The sequence below is a fragment of the Pyxicephalus adspersus genome, chromosome 2, assembly GCF_032062135.1.
Source record: "Pyxicephalus adspersus chromosome 2, UCB_Pads_2.0, whole genome shotgun sequence".
NCBI lineage: Eukaryota > Metazoa > Chordata > Amphibia > Anura > Pyxicephalidae > Pyxicephalus > Pyxicephalus adspersus.
In genome coordinates, this window is record NC_092859.1 from 34415573 (window position 1) to 34437644 (window position 22072).

The 22072-nt window shown below is 38.5% G+C and overlaps 1 protein-coding gene across 3 annotated transcripts in view; it reads right to left on the reverse strand.

The window, feature by feature from the left end:
- Positions 1-364: 364 nt before the first annotated feature.
- FERRY3 (FERRY endosomal RAB5 effector complex subunit 3) overlaps positions 365-22072 on the reverse strand; it is a 30770-nt gene continuing 9062 nt past the window's right edge. For all 3 annotated transcript variants that reach the window (XM_072400376.1, XM_072400377.1, XM_072400378.1), the window contains exons 10-14: positions 13215-13286; positions 10568-10770; positions 5836-5893; positions 4489-4556; positions 365-1667 (exon numbers count right to left, since the gene is read on the reverse strand). In XM_072400376.1, the coding sequence (XP_072256477.1) occupies positions 1575-1667; positions 4489-4556; positions 5836-5893; positions 10568-10770; positions 13215-13286 (494 nt within the window). In that variant the 3' untranslated portion in view covers positions 365-1574. The remainder of the gene's footprint in view (positions 1668-4488; positions 4557-5835; positions 5894-10567; positions 10771-13214; positions 13287-22072) is intronic.

Below are 22072 nucleotides of genomic sequence, written 5' to 3' on the forward strand. Positions count from 1 at the left end.
AATAGTGACAGCAGTGAGCCTACAAATTATGTGTTGAAATGGCAATCTATAGTAATATTTGTGTCAGGGTGGAGCACAGAAGGTGTTGTCACCCCATAACAAGATGTGTCCCAACAGAGATCTGCATGTGTAAGTGCTTTCTGGCACGATTGACTGGTTTACAACAACAGCCGAACAGAATGATACTTCTCATATCTTTATGTACTAAGTCTTCAGCTGTTTGTCTAAAGTTTTCAAGTATTTTAACATATCCCTGTTCTAGTAAGAAAATATATGTATAATCACTGATTCAGCTGCTCCAGCCTGAGGATTTTCTCTCACAGCTATTTAGAATAAGGATAAAATAACAACAATAAGAAAACCATCCATAAATAGGCATTTTATTAGTACAGAATAGTGCAGTGTCATGTATTAAACCTCTGCACAGTTTCATTGGAGTGATACACAGAATATTCCATATCAGACTTTACAAATTTTTATACAATCTTGGTCACACTTCAAAATGCAGACATTGATTTGCCCAAATATCAATATTTTACAGATACGGATGTTGACATTTTGCCAGTTCAGAGTTTTAGATTTCCTGTATTTATATGGAGTATACTATACAGTGCTGTAGAAAGTACATATTAGTTCCCCCACCAGAGGAATGTAAAGTCTTATGTCCCTATCTTCCTCATATGAGGAAACTGACATAATCTAATGCCAGTCAGAACCTTAATTAACCAACCTGCACATATTGGGCGGTGAAAAAAATTAGGGCTCCCAGAGGTGCCAAGAACAATGATGAAGATGTAATGGTTTGGTTTTAGGGGGTTAAATGTTGGGTTCAGTTTAATGGTTAAAGAACAGAGCTCTGAAAGTTGTGTTTAAGAGACAAAGGGCAAAGGACTGGTTACCAGTATTGTCTGAGCTCTCCCCCTGCAGCTGATCCTTCCTAGTAAATGCACTGCATCTCAGTATGGAAGCAGCTATCTTGGTGGAGAACACACGGCTTTGCTTTCTAATGTTTTAGCATCCAGCAAGTACAGCAGAGACATCATCAAGTCTCAAAGACCAGCAGTCAGAGGCACAAGTGTCTTAGCTCTCACGCTGCACAGTTACAAGGCTGTAGGTACTTGTACAGTGCCAGGAACTGCACTGTTTTAATAGGGAATTCTGATTAAACGCTTAAGTTAACTTTTTGGTAGGTTTTACTTTTTGAAGTTCCAGGATCACAATTGAATTTGATTACAAGGTAAGAGTTAGGTTCCCGGTTAAAGGTATAGTGGGTGTATATTAGGTGGGAGGTTAAGGGTTAATTTGTTAGGGTAAGGGCAGGCTTGAGTGTTAGGATGAGTCTAAGATCAGAGTTATGGTTGGAAGGTGTGAGAAAGGGTTATTTTTTCTCTATACCAGGTTATTGGGGATAACAATTGTACAACATTGTCCATAAGGTAGCCAGGGGGCTGAAACTTGAAAAACACAGAATCAAGGTGGCAACCAAGAATCTTCTGGAAAAAAGATCAGTACTGTGCTGGCTGAGCCACACGTTAGAAAGCATGTCGACAATCTCCAATGCAATCTTGCTGGTTTCAGCGCTTTGAGGTTAAAGTGAGTGTCGAGGAGACACGGAAAATCTGCGGAAGCATATTACTCAACTGATAGAACATTTCCTCCGAGATATTCTGTAAACAGATAAAGAGATATCAGTCATATTTTTTTTTACAGAAAATGTTAGGATAATATAAAGATATAGATAACATAAAAAGTATACTTGTTTTGGATAGGTCAGGGAAGCTTTATAAACTCTGTCAGGTTTTTATTTCTGTTTGTGAAAGATTCACTCTCACTTGTGGTAAGGGCTGTTTTCATGAGGACAGAAGTTGATGGGTTATCTAAAAAATAAGTTTTCATTGGAACAGGAAACTACAGGGAATCTCCTAGTAGGGACACCTGAAAAAAAGTAACCTTTCACTTATCTATAGAAGATGAAGGTAAAATTTAAAGAATCTAAAAGAAATTGACTTTGGCTAGGCAGTTAATTCATAGCACACAGGGGCCTTCAAAAGATGTTTTGACTCAAGGAGGTGTTAAAGTTAAATTCTGAATCTTAAACCAATCCATGTTTTGGTGGTCACAGGATACACCCTTCATCAGCCCTATACCCTTCAAAACACAACTTATTTTGGATGTTGTAGGGTAAGAAAAATGATCTTCTAGACTCTTATCCAATGTCTATGATATTGAAAAAACAGGCAGAGGTGTTCTAGGCTCCAATTCTATATATACTGTGTTAGCTGTGGAACAGGCACTTATAATGTCGGTTACTTCAATGTCTAGATGACTTGTGATTAGAAGAAGGGTTAACATTAATTATTGAAGGCTCTTCATATTTTCCACCTCTGGCCACTGAGTTGCAGACGTTCAGCCATATAAATACTTGTCATTGTTTCAGGCAGCTCTGAATGACACTTCCTGTTAATATAGATGATCTCACCAGACAAAGAAATAAAGCCACATTCTGAGAGAGAAGTTTCCTTTTCATCTTCGTCACTGTGTCGCCTGCTCATGATTTAATGAGCGCTTTGGGAACATAAACGTCAGGCAGACCCCCCAGCCAACTGCCCGGCGCTCATACAGTCGAATTGTTTTCTAGAGATCCAACAAATACTTATTGTATTAAAGGGTCTGCTTGCCATTCAGATGGCAACATGGGACGTGACACATTACCGTGCTTAACCTGGAACACTAAAGGGAAACTAGATATAAAAGGTTTAGGATTTTTAAAAACCCTAACTATGAGGTTTCCATTATATGCTTTATTTTTTAGAACTTAAAAAAAAAATCCTTCTAGAAATCTGGTAAACTGATAACATTTTTGCTGTCTGCTGTGCCATGTCCTTTAAGTCATGGTCTAGCTCACTATGGCTTGTCTGGCTGTAAAGAAGGTGAATGTGGCCTCCAGGGAGCTCAAAGACAGAAAAACTTAGAACCTTGTCAGTTGCCATTGGGACTTGTTAAGCTGTGTACTAGATTCATTTTTTCTCTATGAGCCAAATAAAGACAGCTTAGTAGTAGGCATGGTCCAACCTAAGCCAGCATATTACACAATGTGTTTCAAAGATGCCAACTAATAAAAAAAAGGCTTCACTAGCAGTAAAACAATAGTGTTCTCTCTAGCTATGCAAAGTCAGTTTATTAAGACCAACATGTGGTAAACGTGTCACATAGATGTGCGGTTACTAGAAGATTCAGCTCAACAATAGGGGCTGTGTGTACAGGCAGGTAACAGGAGATACAAAGGCTGGATACAGGTGAATTTAAGCCATTCACTAGAGACAGACAACATCAGCATTGTTGGAACAAGTGTGGGAATTTGGTCTTAGCTTTATTGTGGGTTTTCCTGCTACTGAACAAAAAAGAGAAACTTCTAGAATTCCAGAGATAAAGTGCCATGAAATGGAGGACTAAAGGAGAGGCAAGGCATGGTCTATCACTAACCGATGCAAAGGATTAGGATATCACACCAGAATTACATCAATTACAGTATCACATTTTTGTATATAAAAAGAAAGAAACTAAAAAGGAATTATCAGTTCCTAGTGGGAAATACAAAGATGACTAATGGAGATGAAGAGACTTTATACTGTATGTAGGAAAATCAAAAGCATAAGCACCTACAACAGCAAGTCAACAAATTCATGGTACATGAACATTGGGGAAAGCACCATAGAAAATGGAACCTCAAATTCTAATGATGGAGCTACTTAGATCTCCTAAAGCATAAAGCACTTTAGAATAAAAACTTCTCAGGCACCCTTTCCCTAGGCTTTCCACAGTTCCACAGTTTCCACTTATCCTAAGTTCAAAACTACCCTACTAAGTGCCAAATAACCACTTTCCAGCAGCCTTCCAGTGTTGACAGCCTTGGTGCAAAAATCTTCAGACTTTAGACTTGAATGAGGCCTTTCCTCCACAGCACAACTATGATAAAGTCCATAGGCAGCATCAGACTGTTTCTGTGCTAATGCTTGAAACACAGTGGAAGCCTGTCACAGTTGGGGGGAGGTAAGCAAGAACGTAAGTGAGGGTGGTTGTGACTTGGGGGGGGTCTAAAAAGTTCTTCATCTAAAACCTTCATCTATTCCAGTGCTACAGCCTCCATTAGACTCCTAAGTATTTGACACTTGCAGTAGCGTTGGATGCTTGTCCTCCTGATAGCATGCTGCTGTCCTATCTCAAACATTTATCCATCCCTTACCCTATAAAAGATGGATTTTTTGGGATATGATGTTTTCCAAAATAGGTGAATGACAAATTGTATTTATTAATGTTAGACAGAATATGGTGGCTACCTGCATATAGATGAGCATGGGACCATACATACCTACCTTCTGAGCACATGATCTGTCTATACATGACAGAAAACTGGTAAAATACTAATTCCTAAAAATTGTGTCATGATGATAAACTCATCTTTAAACACGAGACTATATGGTAAATTACCTGTGATACAAGAAACTGCACTGTTCTGGATACCCCTCCATCCCAGGAAACCATTTCCATCATGAAACCTACAAAACAAAACAAAAATAGAAATTTCATTACTTGTCTTGATCACTCAGCAAATACTGTATCACTCGTATCACTCATCCACAACTCGCATGATCCTGTTTGGTTTCCCATGAAGTCAGAGTGTTTCAGTCTTTAAGATTTCTTTAATTCTTTTTCTGACAATAATGGGGATTGGTTAGAAGGTACAGTTGCAGAGTGTCTGAAAATTTGGGGAAAATTGGAGAAGGTAGACTAGTAGCTAAAGAACAGACTCATATTTCTCTACCCATGTTCCCAATCAAACGTTGGTCTGTATATGGTTACCATACACATTATAATGTCATTGAAAAATTTATAGCTCCACCAACAAATTTATAGCATAAAGGCTGATACAGACCATGTCTGTAAATCTAAAATGAGATTTCACAATCAAATTGTAAGATGTACGACTAATTTAAGACACTTTAATACAGAGACCCATAATACAATAATTTAAAGCAAACTTTAACAGAAGTTTAGAAATTTTGTCAGATTAGAGATAAATGACTTTGGTACTGCACAGTGCTCTCTCCCCTTCACCTGCTGACAAAGTACTAATATATATATATATATATATATATACACACACACACACACATATATATACACACCATTTTAAGCCTTTTTTTTTTTTTTAACTTCACTATCTGTGCTTTTTGGTGTGCCACATGGCAAGTCCAGCACTGCAGTCTGTGCCGATGCCAACCAGCTGTCTCTTTTTGATGCCATCATGTCAATGCAGTCTTCTGGATACTTAGAGGACCCCAATTCATGTCACCCAAGCAATGACATAGTCACAATAAAGAATGATTGTCCTCCTATGAAGGTGAAAGAAGTCTCGGGGACCTGGAGTGTCACAAGACCAGTAATTGAGGAGAGTAAAAGGGGATTTTGAAGTTTTTTTTTTCATACAAACATAATAAGTTGGTTGGGGCAAGTGGGGGTTATGATTGGAGTTCAGCTTTAATAAACAAAGCACAGACATAACGGCAGCCTCATTTGACCCAGCACGTTTCGCTGACGTGCGCAGGAAAGCTTAAGGAGCCGCGGATGCTGGCAGAATATTACTGCCGACGAGGGACGTGAGTTATATCAAACAGGTTATGAAAAATATCCAATCTTTTTTCCCATCTATGTTAGAACGTGAATATTCAATCAGCTCAGAGCCCACGGAGCACACGCACTGATTGTATATTGGAACAATGGGATTCAGAGACGTGTAAAGAGGGGGATGCCATAAAATGTCAGGACCTGCCTTACCTTTCACACACTTAAAAACCAGTTCGGCCCTCTTCAGACACCATGGTATAGTCATTTCCTAAAAAGACAGAAGAAATGCAGTCAGGAAATGTTTTTATTATGATCATTAGGTGCTCAGGGCGTGCTGGGAATTTACACAGCACACTTGTCACACTATGTGCGTCTGTGTAGGAGATTTTCAGACTATAAATATTCATATATATAAATATACATATATATATATATATATATATATATATATATATATACACGCAGGCATACATATCTCATGCTCATTACCTATCATCCTCTATCTCTTTTATACAACAGCCATATTATGGAATCTTATAGGTATATTAGGAAGCAAGTGCTAAAAAAGTGTAAATTAGGTAAACCTTTATAATCCGAGCTCAATGAAATCACACTATATTTTATATTTAAAAAGAAACTAAACGCTGAAAAAAATGTGTACCCTGTACTGCTGTGCACTGTGTTTCTGAATGGAGAAGGCCATCTTTGTAGAGACAGGGCTTTGCTTTCTCATGTCAGACCCTCCACTCCAAGTCTTCAGTGTACAGACCCTAAATTTTTGTGAATGGGGACAAATGTTCACAATTGTCTCTGGGTGAAAATCTAGCATCTTTACAGTTGTTTGCAGATGTTTATTGTTTTGTGCAGCCAGATCATAAGTGCTGTTTCCTAATGGTGAGGATGCCGCAGGGGTCTTTCCCTCTTTTTGAAATGTGACGGATTGCCCCACTAACGGTCAGGCTGGTCACTCACGGTGCAGTTACTGATTATGTAATCTCCACCACGGGTATGGCACTTGCTGTGCACACAATGACATTTAGTTTTTTAAAGAGGATAACTACATTGTTAAAAAAACAATCATAATAATTTTTCTTCAGATTTTTGTTCATTTGTCAGCCTATATTACAAAAAAGACTAAGGAATTTATTAAATCTTTGCACCAAAACAAGTCTTGTTCATTTTTAAACCCAAAGATTACAGTATGCAAATATAGTCAAGAGTTATGGTCACAAACAAATGGATGCTAATTTTACTTTAAATCAATGTCCTCTGGTGATGACATGGTTAAACCAAAAGGCCGATGATAGGTTCTTATTGCCATTTTAAATGACATTTCTAATGTGCTACATAATACAAGCCTTTCGTGCTAGAACAGCCATAAATACAAAAGCAATATTTTTTTCAAGAAGTGTTCCTATCATCATAATTTATCTGCCTACACGGGACACATGCTTCCACTTCACGCTGTCAACACCGGAGTAGGCGTCTCTGACAGTGGTTTCAGCCCTGTGTTTTGGATAACGATAACAACCGCCATCCTAAAAAGGACACTTTTATGGCTTTTGCCCCACGCTAGTCTCACACTTGTCATGGGTGGAGGTGAATAAGTTCATGCAAAGCTCTGCAAGTCATTATCTAATAGGGCCAGGTTTTTCATTCAAATTAGGGGTTTCACAAAGTTAGTAAAAATAAATGACAGGGGTGTTGGCCATAGTAGCTGACCTACTGCATCTATCTATCTAAACATAAGTTTAAAAATGAAGGGACTAAAGGAATTGATTTTAAATATACTCCAAGTTTGAGAATTTTATCAATGTTCGTATCTTCATTTCTTCTCCTTGAGACAAAGGACCTGATTTATTAAAGCTCTCCAAGGCTGGAGAGGATACAGTTATCATTGAAGTGTGGTAATCCAACAAACCTGGAATTGATTTGTTGAAAGTCATTTACTGTTGTTTTGAATCCTGGACCAGGCCCATTCCAGGTTTGCTGGTTCAGCCAGCTCCACTGATGAAAGCGTATCCTACCCAGCCTTGGAGAGCTTTATTAAATCAGGTCCAAAAGGAGGGAAATCTTTTAAATGTTAGCCTGTGCGGTGATCTTTGAGGATTAATTAATCCACAGGGCCTGCAGATACAGAAATAAGTGAGGGCTCAATTTAAAGCTAATTTAATGCTTGTTAAGAATATGTAAATGTCCCTAATCTGGCCACAGGTAAAAGGTTTTCTTCAATGCAACGTTAAAACATTCCTGGCATTATCCTGGCTTCCATACTAGTGAGGGTAACCACATGATCCACTGGGTGAGATCCTAGTAATGCTAAATATCCTAAAGCTCACAACAAGAGGGTGCAGTGCTACGCAGGAGAGTCTTCACATGCAGAAAAGGGTACACAGCTTTCACAGGACCTTGCCAGAAGGGTCATGTAGGTGGCGAATGTGGGAGTTGGTGTAAGGTAGATATATTTTTTTTTTCTAATTTTTTTTAGGTGTTTTCTTTTTTTACAGCATTAAAGTAGAATTTTGTTTAGATGGGTTAAGGGAGGCAAGGTCTGTTATAAATGTAAAGCTAAAAGTATTAGGCTATACACGTCAGAGATTAGTGAGAAAATCTGACATGTGTACAGAAGTCCCCCGACATCATTAATAAATCTCCTCTGGTGGATTAATGATCAACTGATCAGAAATGAGCAAACAACGTCCCGCTGTGTCTTCCTATGGGCATAATCTGTCCCTTCTGAAAAAAACAACCTACCTGATCACAGTTTTTAACAGTAGCGTTCCACTTTAAAAATAAAAATATAATGAGAACATTTGAAAATCTATGACTTTTCCAAAGTTTATTTATTGAAACGTAAATCGCTAACATTTCTGTGTTGAATAAAGAAAAGTCTGCTATTTTATAATCTAAAAGCTAGCAAAAGACTGAACAAGAAACGGATCTGTAGAAAGGAAGACTATCTCTGTTACCTCCTGCGTGTGTCATATTGTGTCCTGCAACCTGAAATTGATAATAGGGATCACTACACTCGGATTGGCTGCTCCAGACAACGCCTTCACTTTCCTTTTCTCGGGTTCTTTATTGCCATTGTCGGATCACACAAGTGTCCCCTTGGTCAGGTCATCAGTTAACACACAAAACAACAACATGGTGATTTGGCCAACCTCAAAAATATTGTCTGGGCACGTCTCAAAGTTCACATGACAGCTCGGAAACCTAATTCCTTCAACTGCGCTCCTGAGAGTTTGCGGTCACAGTGGATGTTCCAAATCAGGTCAGCCAACCATAAATGGTACTTCAAGGGATTAAAAAAACCTGCCATTATACAGCAAGAAAGCAAAAGAGCATCCTAGTCTGGGTCATGAAGTTCCTACATTGCTACGTGCGTTGTACACCTCCTACACATGTTCTCTACTGAACGCTTTGACTTCACACTTGCCTTTTTTATTCCTCTTTCTGGCTTGTCATGGAAAATGATTTCAATTGCGGGGTTTGTGGTCAAATAAGGGGCAATAAATTAAATAGCACAATGCCATATGTTGCTCAGAACACTAGCATTTGCTTTATTACAGCTTGCAACTTAACTTTTTTTCCCCCTTCTTGAATAGTGTACAGACTATAATACAATAAAATTGGATGGATTATGATACCAAAATAAACCCAGTTTGTTTAATGACAGTTGCCCTCCTATTAGAAGGTAGACTAATTATTTTTTGTTTTAAATAGACAGATTCTTTTGTAAAGTTGGCCATAAACTAGGTAACAAGTGCATGACCAGTGCTAACGATCAATATCTACCATTTATTCGGTTATGCACCTGACATGCACCCATTGATTGGCACAGCCAGCATTCAGATGTTAACGCTCCTAATAACCGCCAGTCAACAGGATCACTCTCCGACATTTACATCAACAACTGGTAGAGAAAGGTTGCTACTGTAAACTGTAGGAAATTATACAATGGGCTAACGGTTGTTAAGGGCCGCTCGTCCAATTATCAGGCCGATTACTGACCAGGAGAAGGGAGACTTTATGACTGCTTTAAAGCAGTCATAAAGACAGCCAGGAAAAAAAGCATTCCTCATCTAGGAGAGGTTTAACCCCTCTAGTGGTAATCCCGAGTGTGACTCGGGGTGGATTTTCCACGCAAAAAGCAGTAATCTCGAGTGACAATCGGGATTGCTAAAAAGATTAAAAATAGTCCACTTACCTTGTTCCGTTGTTGTCCCCCGGCATCCTGCTTGTCCCTGCAGGTTTTCGGGACACGTCTTCTCCCTCCGATCTCCAGACGGCGAATGCAGAGACGATCTCCGGGGTTTCCCGGTGACGTTGGTGCATGCGTCGGTGCGGGCGGGAAATTTAATAAATTTTGTATTGTATTCTATACAAAATAGCTGTATTGCGTCCAATACAAAGAAATCTTGATATAATATATAAATATATTAATATATTATGTATGCTACTGTACATTTATATTACATGTATCATAATTTTTTAAAATAGATTTTCGTGTTTTTTTATTTAAAGTTTATTAATAAATGTATTACATTTATTAAATATTGGACATATTTCGGTGAGTTATGCCTAAGAATTAAAGGCCTACAATGTAAAATTATTTCCAAGCAAAAAAATTAAACGCTTTTTGCGTGGAAATATGGACAGAATTAGAACACTAGGGACATTAAAGTAGAAGAACACCATCCTATTTTTCATTACCACTGCAACATTCCTCTGCTTCTGCAATATTACCACCAGAGAGGAGGCAATTTTTTTTTTTAGCGGGTAATGCTTTTTTGTTTTTTAAACTGTTGTTGGGGAATTCAAACTCATTGACTTCTTTGCATTTATTTATTTTGATGTTACCACACGGAACAGACCAAACCATCTTTAATAAAGTGTAATCTGTGCTGATAGACAACTCTGCTTTACCTCAATCTCTTACCTCAGACATTTCATGGACAAGCAGCAAGGGTATGTTGATAGTAGTAATGTCGTGGGTGCAGCACACCTTTAAGATGTTTCTCAAACCCATAATGGCTGGATCCCGGGCAGTTATATTGCCACTTCTCACATTGTCGTCCACACAAAGGTGAAAAACCACATGACATTCAGACAGGTTGGAGTGCCGTGTGACGTAAAATTCCCCTAAAAATGGAAGGTTCAGATAAGTGGTCAGAAGACATGAAAAAATGACAGCACAGACTTAGGTCCTTCTAGTAGTCAAACAAATAGAAATTATTTACCATGGTATTAATATTACGAAGTATTTATTTAGCGCCATCATATTACGTGCTAATATATAGTCATGTCACTAGCTGTCCCTCCAAGGGGCTCACAATCTAATATCCCTACCTAAGTCATATGTCAATTTTGGGGGGTAACCATGTTCAACCCAGAAATTGGCAGCTCCTGTATTACGACCCAATTCCTTGGTAACCACCCAAAAACAGCCAGGTGGTTACTGAAAAGTGCCAGGTAGTACACCTGGCTAAAAGGCTCTGGGGAGAACACCATATTATATTAAATGGAGTACACAACTGCATTAATTGTATTTTTTTCATGTATGTCTGGAGGCAAAATAATTACTGTCTAGATGCAAGAAGCATGTGCACGCTTGCAAGAATCTCACTGCCTTTTTGTTTATTTCCTCCAAATTGGTGCAATACATGAAACTATACCTACACTTTGTCTTCCTGCAGGATTTTTCTTAACACTGTCACGCTCTTCTTGTGAAGAGTGATTGGTCTTGTATCTACCCTCTTGTAATCCTGTAGTAGGAAGGGCCTGCTGGATCCCATTCACAGCTCTGCCAGGCTATGTATACATCCCATCAATGCTATTTTACAGGGTTACAGTTAGGTCCATAAATATTTGGACAGACAACTTTTATATAACTTTGGTTCTGTACATTAACACAAATATTTTTTAATGAAACAACTCAGACTTTCAGCATTAATTAAGTGGGTTGAACAAAAGAATTGCATAACATTGTGAGGAACTAAAGCCTTTTTTTTAACACAATCACTTCATTTCAGGGGCTCAAAAGTAATTGGACAAATAAAAATGCTGAAAACAAAATGCTGATTTCTAATACTTGGTTGAAAACCCTTTGTTGGCAATGACAGCCTGTAGTCTTGAACTCATGGACATCACCAGATGCTGGGTTTCCTCCTTTTTAATTCTCTGCCAGGCCTTTACTGCAGCGGCTTTCAGTTGCTGTTTGTTTGTGGGCCTTTTGTCCGAAGTTTAGTCTTCAACAAGTGAAATGCATGCTCAGTTGGGTTCAGATCAGGTGACTGACTTGGCCATTCAAGAATATTCCTCTTCTTTGCTTTAATAAACTCCTGGGTTTGCTTTGGCTGTATGTTTTGGGTCATTGTCCATCTGTATTATGAAACGCCTCCCAATAAATGTGACTGCATTTAGCTGGATTTGAGGAGACAGTATGTCACTGAACACCTCAGAATTCATTCGGCTGCTTCTGTCCTGTGTCACATCATGGATAAACACTAGTGTCCCAGTGCCATGGCAGCCAAGCACGCCCAAGCCATCACACTGCCTCCGCCATGTTTTACAGATGATGTGGTATGCTTTGGATAATGAGCTGTTCCACGCCTTCTCCATACTTTTTTCTTGCCATCATTCTGATAAAGGTTGATCTTGGTTTCATCTGTCCAAAGAATGTTTTTCCAGAACTGTGCTGGCTTTTTTAGATGTTTTGTTAGCAAAGTCCAATCTAGCCTTTCTATTTTTGAGGCTTATGAGTGGCTTGTACCTTGCAGTGCACCCTCTGTATTTACTTCCATGCAGTCTTCTCTTTATGGTAGACTTGGATATTGATACGCCAACTTCCTGGACAGTGTTCTTCACTTGGTTGGCTGTTGTGAAGGGGTTTCTCCTCACCATGGAAATGATTCTGTGATCATCCACCACTGTTGTCTTCCATTAACATCCAGGTCTTTTGGCGTTGCCGAGTTCACCAGTGCTTTGTTTCTTTCTCATGATGTACCAAACTGTAGATTTTGTCACTCCTAATATTGTAGCAATTTCTTGGATGGGTTTTTTTCTGTTTTTGCAGCTTACAGATGGCTTGTTTCACCTGCATGGAGAGCTCCTTTGATCGCACGTTGTCTGTTTACAGAAAAATCTTTCACATACAAGCACCCCCCTCAAATCAACTCCAAGACTTTTATCTGCCTAATTGACAATGAAATAATGAAGTAATTGCCCACACCAGCCAATGAAATAGCCTTTGAGTCAATTGTTCAATTACTTTTAAACTCCTGAAATGAAGTGATTGTGTAAAAAAAGGCTTTAGTTCCTCACATTTTTATGCAATCTTTTTGTTTAACCCACTGAATTAAAGCTGAAAGTCTGCAGTTCAACTGCATCTGAGCTGTTTCATTTAAAATTAATTGTGGTAATGTACAGAACCAAAATTAGAAGGAAGTTGTCCCTGTCCAAATATTTATAGACCTAGGCATTTGGTACACAGAAAATGGATTTATATCCCTTGTGGTTAATATGAATATTTAAATAGACGTTTTATGCTTGCAGTTTAGTTTTTTGATACAAAGGAGCGCACTTACCAGGTAATAAATTAGACTGGTTCCGCTCACTGCTTTTCACTTTATCACGTGCTTCATTTTCACTAGAAGTGTCTGAAATAACATAAAAATAAACTTAACTTGAAAAACTGACCTTTTCTTTCAATAAAGATCGATTCTGTCAAATGGGTAAATATGAGTAAAAATAAGTGGTATATGGAAAACTTTATTCCTGTCCGATTATTTGCACCAGCAAGAAAAGAAATAAAATTTAAAATAAATTTTTTTTTTGTGGGCATAATATGATTTATTATGAAAAAATCCAAAGAAAACAGCAGACATGTGGGCTCTCTATAAAGCAAAATAAAATTAGAACAAAAATAGATACAAAAATATGAATGTGTATGGAAATCTTATAGCTACAATGATATTTCAACTTAAATCTGCTAATTACATTCCAAGTGAATTTAAATTAAAATGCGTGCAAAGTCTTACAGTTTGTAGAAAAGCCCTGACAGTATGCTGTAAAGCAGGACCCTTGCTCTTTGTGTGAAAAAAGTGGATTCTTGTGGACCAACACACTAATGCCGAGACAGACATACAGCTCTGTAATATACAAAACCCAACTTCATCTCAGAGTCCTAGGTCCGACTCAGAATGAGAATACTGCTTCCCCACATAGAGCAAAGGTCCTTCTTTGCAGGAAATAGGTTTTTCTACAGATACATTTAAATGAGACAGAATTTGTTCTAAACTGCCATTTGAGGAATTAACAACTTGTGCTCAGATAAAATACTATTAATATAAATCATATGCATTGGCCTTTGCCAATCCCATCTCACACTTGTCTCCGTTTTAGATGCCCGTAGTGTTCAGAACACATGATCTTGGCCATTATTAAGTAACTGTCATCAGCCTGCATTGAATCTCTGGAAGCAGCAAATGTGTTCAATAGCCAGTGCAGAAACACAATCCCCTACAGAATGACCTAATTCCCATCGCAGTCCCTGTGATGTCTCCTAGCCACAGACAACTGAATTTTAAGCTTAGATCTGTCTTCATATCAGAAATCAACATGCCACAGCATCCCTGATATACATGAAAACCTATCAGCAGATGAGTAAAAGGGTCGCTCTATATGAGGAGAAGCCCGATAGAGTTACTAGCTAGGAGGATTGTTGGCACCCACAACATACTCTTTATAATCCTTAACGGTGCACAAAACACCCCAGGGTGCATTTGGAAGAACTGTATTTTTGAGGAGTGGGGTAAGGTTACAGATAGAAGCCCGGATTATCCCTGAGGTATGGGGCTGCTAAGGAGGTTAAGGCAGGTCATGGACTAAAGGAGGACACAGAGAAAACAGAAAGCATCTCAGCTATCTATAGGGAGGGGGATCCTGCCCAGGAAGAAAGACTACAAAATGTTTAGAAAAATGAGGAGTGATAAATTAGGCTACTCATATCCCTCTCCAATGCAGACATGATAAGGACTTTTGAGAAGGGGTAGGACAGAGGCACAAGCAAACTGGTTCCAGATCCTCTGCTCCAGAGGGGAGTCTGGTAAACTGCAAAATATTACATATTTTAGGGTCTGATGCATTGAGTTGGGGGATATCCAGTAAGTTAGGTTCAAAGATCCTAGGAACCCTAACCTGTAACTACCCCACTGGCTCCAGGGCTGGTACCTTTGTATTTTCCTCCTGAATATTTGTCTAGAAAAACAAGTGTCTATCAAGTGTCACAGCATTTTCATGCTCATTTTAGGCAAGTCACTCAATGTGTCGCAAAATAAATGACAGTCTGGAAACCTGCACCTTTATTACTTAAGCCACTGCAGGTATTTACCTATACAGGTGTGTCTGAATAAATACCCGGTCCCTCCCTCTACACAAAGTGGTTCTTATTGCCTTTTTGTACATCATGCCAAGCTGGTGGAAGGAACCATTGCAATAGGAGACAAGCAGATATTCACATAATTTTCCTCAATGAAAAGTCTTCCCCAGGTATTGAAACAAGAAGCCTAAAGTGGACTAAAAGTTCCATTTTACAAATGCTTGATCAGACAGGTCATATATTACATTCTTTGATAACATCCATCCAGGGCAAAAGTTAGCACTTGAACAGATGTGGACAGCAGCAGACAGTGCTGTTGGGTGGATTGCAATCCTTTTTGAAATTTCTTAGTGGGTCAGTTTTTTGGGCGACCCGAACAGGTATATTTTAACAGAGGTCTTTTAATTAAAAACTGATGTTTTTAATTGTTACTGATATCCTACCTTGATTCTTCTCTTGCATAAAAGTAAAAAACTTTTCTGTTTTCCCCTACAAACTGTATATTTTTGTGGATGTACTATGTGCCCCAATTTAAGTTTGAAGTTATTTGTGCCAACCCCTTAATTTATGGTATAACAAATGTGGTATAACAAAACGTGGAAGCCAGAAAGAAGAAGGGGCAAACGTTTTTTTTTTTTGGGCAAATCACTGTACATTGTAGTAATTACCATATAAATCTAAAATAAAAAATTGTATTATATCAACCTAGACCCTAAGCCTTCATTTCCTGCGTTAAGTTTAAGAAGCTTAAGGGCGAAATGCGTCGGGCTTCGAGACCACAATCCTGTTTGCATACACAGTATGCAATTTGTATCACAATCTACTAACAGTGATTGTCCACAAGATGGATTTTTGTACTGATAACGGATAGGGGAACTCTATTTAGAAATAAGACCTTCAAGTCCCATGAGAAAATGAAGGCTTAGTAAAGGCATGGGCAAACCAAGACCCATTAGCAATGTTTCTCCGGCCCTTTGGGTGGTCCGCGGCTCTGGCCGGTGCCACCTGAGCAGGGTCAGGAAAAGGAACACATTCCCCAGATCTGAGCCTGCGATGGGAGAGTGGGTGGGTTGTGTGCAATGACAGCCCGCCCGCTCCCCCATCGCAAGCTCAGATCTGCGATGGGAGAGTGGGCGGAGTTATGCCATTATGACGTCACGTTTATCGGCCCAGCCCTCCTGTCAAATTTTATTTCCGTGGCCCCTGACTAAAAAAGTTTGCCCACACCTAGCTTAGTGTCTAGGTTGATATAATACAATCTTTTATTGTACATGTAAATGTTATTTACTACAAGTACACAGTGATTTGCCAAAACATTTTTGTGTTTTGGCAAATCACTACATTTTTGTGAAATAACCCTCATTATCCCCTATCCTTGGGAGCTCATACCTTTTGAAAAAAAGGGAAATCCAAAAATTAATTCACCATTTTTGGATAAAAAAAAAGGACATTTTTTAAAAATTTTTTGAAATCGTCTCTCACTTCGGAGAGGATTTGGTCTACCTTATTGTTTTTTTTTTTTTGTACAGACTAGGCATGCTTTATTAGCATAAAGTATTTTAATCTTCTATCCTTATTACTTCATTTGAATTAATTGATTAAACAGTCAAAATTATGTACAGAGATGTAGTAAGATATAGGTATCCAATCGTTCTACATTTTATATATTTGGAATTGGTAATGTAGAGAGAAATGTTCTTGTTTTCTGCCTTTTTTATTATATGTTTTCAAAGAAGAAAATTTCTAAAAAAGAAAGCAGATCAGGACCAATTTTTTTGCTCTAATAGTTCATTTTAGGCATTTTAAACTTTTGTGTATGAGATGAGGTTGCTCTTTAAAAAAAATCATTTACAGTTATATTAATGTACCGTTAATATGATGACAGAAGGATAATTAGAGAAACAGCACCAGCTTTGAGGATTTAGATGAACGGCATTCTATTAAATTTTATTTTAGAGAGACACACGACACCAGGGGTTCCTCACATGCCACAGCGAGCATCTAAATATATGTAGCAAACTTCAAACAAAGACAAATATGGAATCCCCTAAAAGTATTACCCTGTAACTTGCAGTCATGTGACTGGTCATAGCATAAAAGATAATTGAAGAAAAAATACATCTTGTTGCTCATAGCAATGTCATTTTTGTACAGTATGAACCTGTGGTTTCTACCACTATGCTCCCTTCAGACTCAAATCCCATGCATAAGTGCTTGTAGTGTGCAGACTTTGGAGCTCAAGTACAGCTAAACTCCAACTAGATATCAAATACATCCCTGAAGGCAGTTATGTATTCATAAAAACATTCATTTGTAAATGTAAATAAACAGAATGTGACTTATTATTAGTCACCTGTACAGCAACATTCTGACTGGGAGAAGGACAGGCGTCAGTAGGAGCCAAGCAAGTGTGCTGCATTCCCACATGCTGACAGGAGAAGGACGGTGAGCTGAAGGATGAGTTGCTCTTCAACTGTCAAGTTAAAGGCCGGGGGGGGGGTAAAGGATGACCAATGTTTTTTTTTTTTTACTTACTAGCAGCAGAGAACAGATAGGTCACTAACCCTATGGTACATTAGGAAAAGGCTAGGTAAAGCGTTACAAAGAATTGTCAATCTCTGAATTGCTGAAAATTAACTTTGGTTTGCAAGAGAAACCAAATACCCTTTTGAATGGTAAGATTTTTTGAGCTGATTGATGAGAGGTTCTAGGCAGCAGGATGCTAGTAAAGTAGGCAGGTTTTATACTTTCATTCTGCAGGAATTACCCTGTAAATGCCATGACACAGAGGGCCTGATTTATTAAAGCTCTTCAGGACTAGAGAAGACAGATTTCTTGGGAGAACCTGGGTGACCCAGCAAACCTGGAATGGATTTTTAAGAAATGTTATTATTTGGGAAATGTTTTCAGAATTGGACCAGATCCATTTCAGATTTGCTAGATCACCTAGGTTCTCCCAAGATAAATTATCTTATCTAGTCTTGCAGAGCTTTAATAAATCGGGCCCAGAGTGCAGAGCTGGAACTCGAGGGCTGAAGTCTATGACAGATGTCAGAAATATTTTGGTGGTTTATCTCTTTATTTCCTAGCATAAAGTAGTGTTGGTTTTTAGTGTTTACAACTTGATGCTAATAGATTTGAGCATGTTAATTTCTACGGCAAAAAAAAAAAAAAAAATATCTATATACCTTCTCTTAATGTGTAATGTCTTTATAACTTAAAATTACCAAACTTTTACCCTAACACTAAACCTATAACATAATAGGAACCCTAACCCCATATACTAAACACCCAACAAAAATCCTATCATTAAACATAACCCATTCAGAGTTATCTTCTCTGTCGCCTACAGTCCTGGGCTATGCAACCCTGTCAAAAGTTCCCAGATCTAGCTGCATCAAGATCCTTTAACTGACAAGCGATTCACAATTCTTGGATGCAGTGGGTCTTTGGATTGGTTTGGACAACTGTGAAATGCAGAGGGTAAGAAGAGAGATAAGGACTCGTCACCAGTATTTGTCAGGTTCTCTGCACCTATTTTTCTCATTACAGACTTACCATGCCTTTAGCATTGTGTTTTGTGCGCAGGTGGCCATTTTGGCAGGAGAGCAGGGCTTTACTTCCTAATTTTAGAACGGACTACTGATGAACCAGGGATCTTATGATAGGTATATGAATAATAAGGAAGAAGTAGTAGTAAAGGAGGATGCATTGATCCACAGAATTAATGGAGATCCTTGATCTGCTGGTCCTCAGATACCATTTCTTCTCCAGCAGGGAGAACAGTGAGAAGTGCAATAGTCATCACCAAATCATAATACAAATCTTGTAAAGTTAGTAGTCAGTGGCAGACTGGCAGTAGTGCTTATACATATGCATTCTGTTGCTATCAAAGGGGAATTTAATACAAAACTTACTTATAATACAAATATGTTAATTATACCTAAGCATTATATCTGCTTACAAATAATAAACTTTAAATTCCAAGAAGGGCTAAATCTACTGGTAATGAACATAACTAAATCAGAAATTATACATTGTCTACAGTGCATTTGCTATCAAGCCTCTTCCCCCCCACAGAGGTTGGTCCAGGGAAGGTCAGCTAGGGTCACAAAGATGAACACCAACATATTGGTGATAAATGGTCTGAATGTAAGTGGCTGCATTGGGCGCATGTCCTCTAACTTTTTAAGGAACAATTACAAATTGTGGTCAGTGTTATAAATACGGACTGCTCTAAAAATCAGATTCAACGTGACAAATCTCATTGCATTTATGGTTGGCCTGTAACACACTACAAAGCGAAAAGGATTATCTAGGTCCAACGAATTTGGATTTGGGAAGTGCTGCCAAATGAGTGACATTGTCATGCCGACCATTTTTTTTTTTCATAGTACTTAGTAAAAGCTGCTGGCTGTATTTAGGAGTGCCCCAGCAGCACTTCAATTTATAGAGCAGCAGAGAGCAGATGACACGCCAAATACAGACACAGATAAATATAGATGTGTGTTCATTTTGTTATGTGCTGATATATATTCACGTCACGGGGTTAGGCTGTTTACAACACTTGTGCCTTCAAGAAACATATAGTAAATGGGTTTGAAACTAAAGCTGCTTAAAGTGAACCTATCAGCAAAAAAACATATACTTCAGACAGGCAGTGCAAGGCCTGCACACAGTTTTGTTCTGTTGTTCCTCAAAAGGGTACCATCAATCTAGTCATCAACCTCAACCATCAAATTGAACCACAAACTTGGTGTCCTGTAATGAAATGACAGAAGCACAAAACCCAGTAACAGTATGATTAATAAATTGTTGGACACCTAGGAAACCCTGAAAGGGTTTTTCTTGGGGCTGGTGGAGACCTATGAAAACAATTGAGGGTCCCTTAAGGGCACAAAAAAGATGTGTAGGTATTTCTGGGGCACATTTGAGTTAGTAATTATAAATCAATCACATAGCACAGTAACTTTAAAGCTCAGATGGGAAAATAAAGTAAAACAGAACACGAAGAGTTAATTGCCACCTAGGGAAAATGGTTGCTTTGCTAGTTCAGTTAGGTTATCTCAGGCCAGGTCCATAGGCTTTTGTCACAACAAAAACTAGCAGGGCTGCCTAAAGTCCTCTGTCGGAAAGCAGCGTCTTGATTGTCACTTTTGGGATGTTTGTATCTCTCTCTGTACATAACACGTCATAAAGAATGCACAAATACACAGAATACCTGATGGGTAGTCAAGATTCTCTAATAAAATGTCCAGTGGCACAGGCACACAGACACAGAGTGAGGGCAGTGTGGCATGAAAGCCGAATGACCTACAGTACTAACTTGTATTTGGGAGGTAACTGGTGGAAAAAACAGATGTATATAGTGGAAAGTCCTGGATAATAAGGGAACTAAACAAAAACATCTAAAAAAGGCTTGGAAGAAAGCATCCTTTACGCGAATCACTGCAGTATATTAGTTCTAAGGCAGTAAATTTAGCTTTTTAATAAATCACAGCATTAGATTTAACATGAAGTTTGGACTTGGGAAATGGCTGAATCCCGGAATCTTCTCACAAAGGTATTTGGTGTTTAACAGAATTAAACACATTTACTCATGTTTGCTTAACATCATTTTTGGGTGCTGAAAGCGACACACCTCTTAGATTGTAAGCTATTCTGGGAAGGGTCCTCTCCCCCTCCCGTGTCATGGTCTGTATCTGTCTGTCATTTGCAACCTCTGTTTAATATACAGCTCTGTGTAATATGTTGGTGCTATAAAAAATCCTGTATAATAATAATAGTACAGTTCAGTTCTCATGGAAAGAGAAAAGTCTGTTTGTGACACCATCCAACCTGTGGTTTGTAAATAATCAGTAACTAATCATTACACACAATTTAGTCTTGGACAAGGACACTCCCTGCCGCAGCATTCATGGACTGCAAATTCTTTCAGCATAAAATTCACATTGGCTTGCATGTTTCTTTTGGTTTCTTGCCTACACAGTGATGATGCACACAAGGAAAGGCAACAATGTTTCCCCTTCTCTCTGTGTACAGAATATGGTGCTAGAGCTCCATGACTGTGCAAATGTGAGGTCTGAACACAGCTTCCAACAAAAGTTTGACCTAGACGATCAGCACTTGAACCTAATTAGACCATTCCTTTTAACAACAATCTTCCTATAGGTTTAATATCTACATTTAATGTTTTTAGGAACCTGCTAATACTAGCTTATTGCTGGATGGACTGATAAATTGCCTCCCTTACCATGCTGGTCTGAATGAAATCTTTACAGACGGCTTAAAAGATCACTGTTATCATAGCAGGTGTCAATGGATATGAATATGCAGGCATAATCAAATGGGAGATCACTCAACCTTTGGAAGAACCCTGGTTTAGAAAACCCACTCTATTCTATTTTTTGATTCTTTCCTATCAACTACAAAAAAGGTTAAATGGGGAGATAAGGGGGGTTGTCAGAACAGACCATAATTAGACACTCCCTAAAGAGAAGGGGATGAATGCAAGAATGAAGGGGGCTGTGACAAGTACATTTTTTAGATCAAATTTTTTCTAGACCAATTCAGTGGCTAGAACTTAATTAGACATGTTTCTGCAAGCAAGCATTTAAAATACATAATTTTGCTGACCCCTGCAGTGGTGCCCTATCTTCCATGTTCATTTTGTCTTAGGGTAAATTTATAAGCAGCTACGCTTATTTCTGTGGGTTTTCCTTGCACTAGTCACCCAAAAATTCTCCCCTTTTCAGCTGCACATGTTGTAAAAAAAATCTAAAACAGCAGTTCTACAATGTGCAGGAAGACAGCAAAGGTCACATTCCAAAGTGTTAGAGTGTCGGCTGTCAGGGCAGCCAGAATAAGGATAAACATACCTGTGTATTTCTCTAACCCTCTAACACACAAGTATTCATCCTGGAGGGCCCAAACGTTCACTTTTTCACTTAACCTGAAGTTTAGCTTTAATGTGAACCTGTCAGATGGACAAATAAAATCATACTAATAGATATTTGGCACTAAAATATTAGCAGTAGATCCTTCAAGTCACACTGCCACAACCTG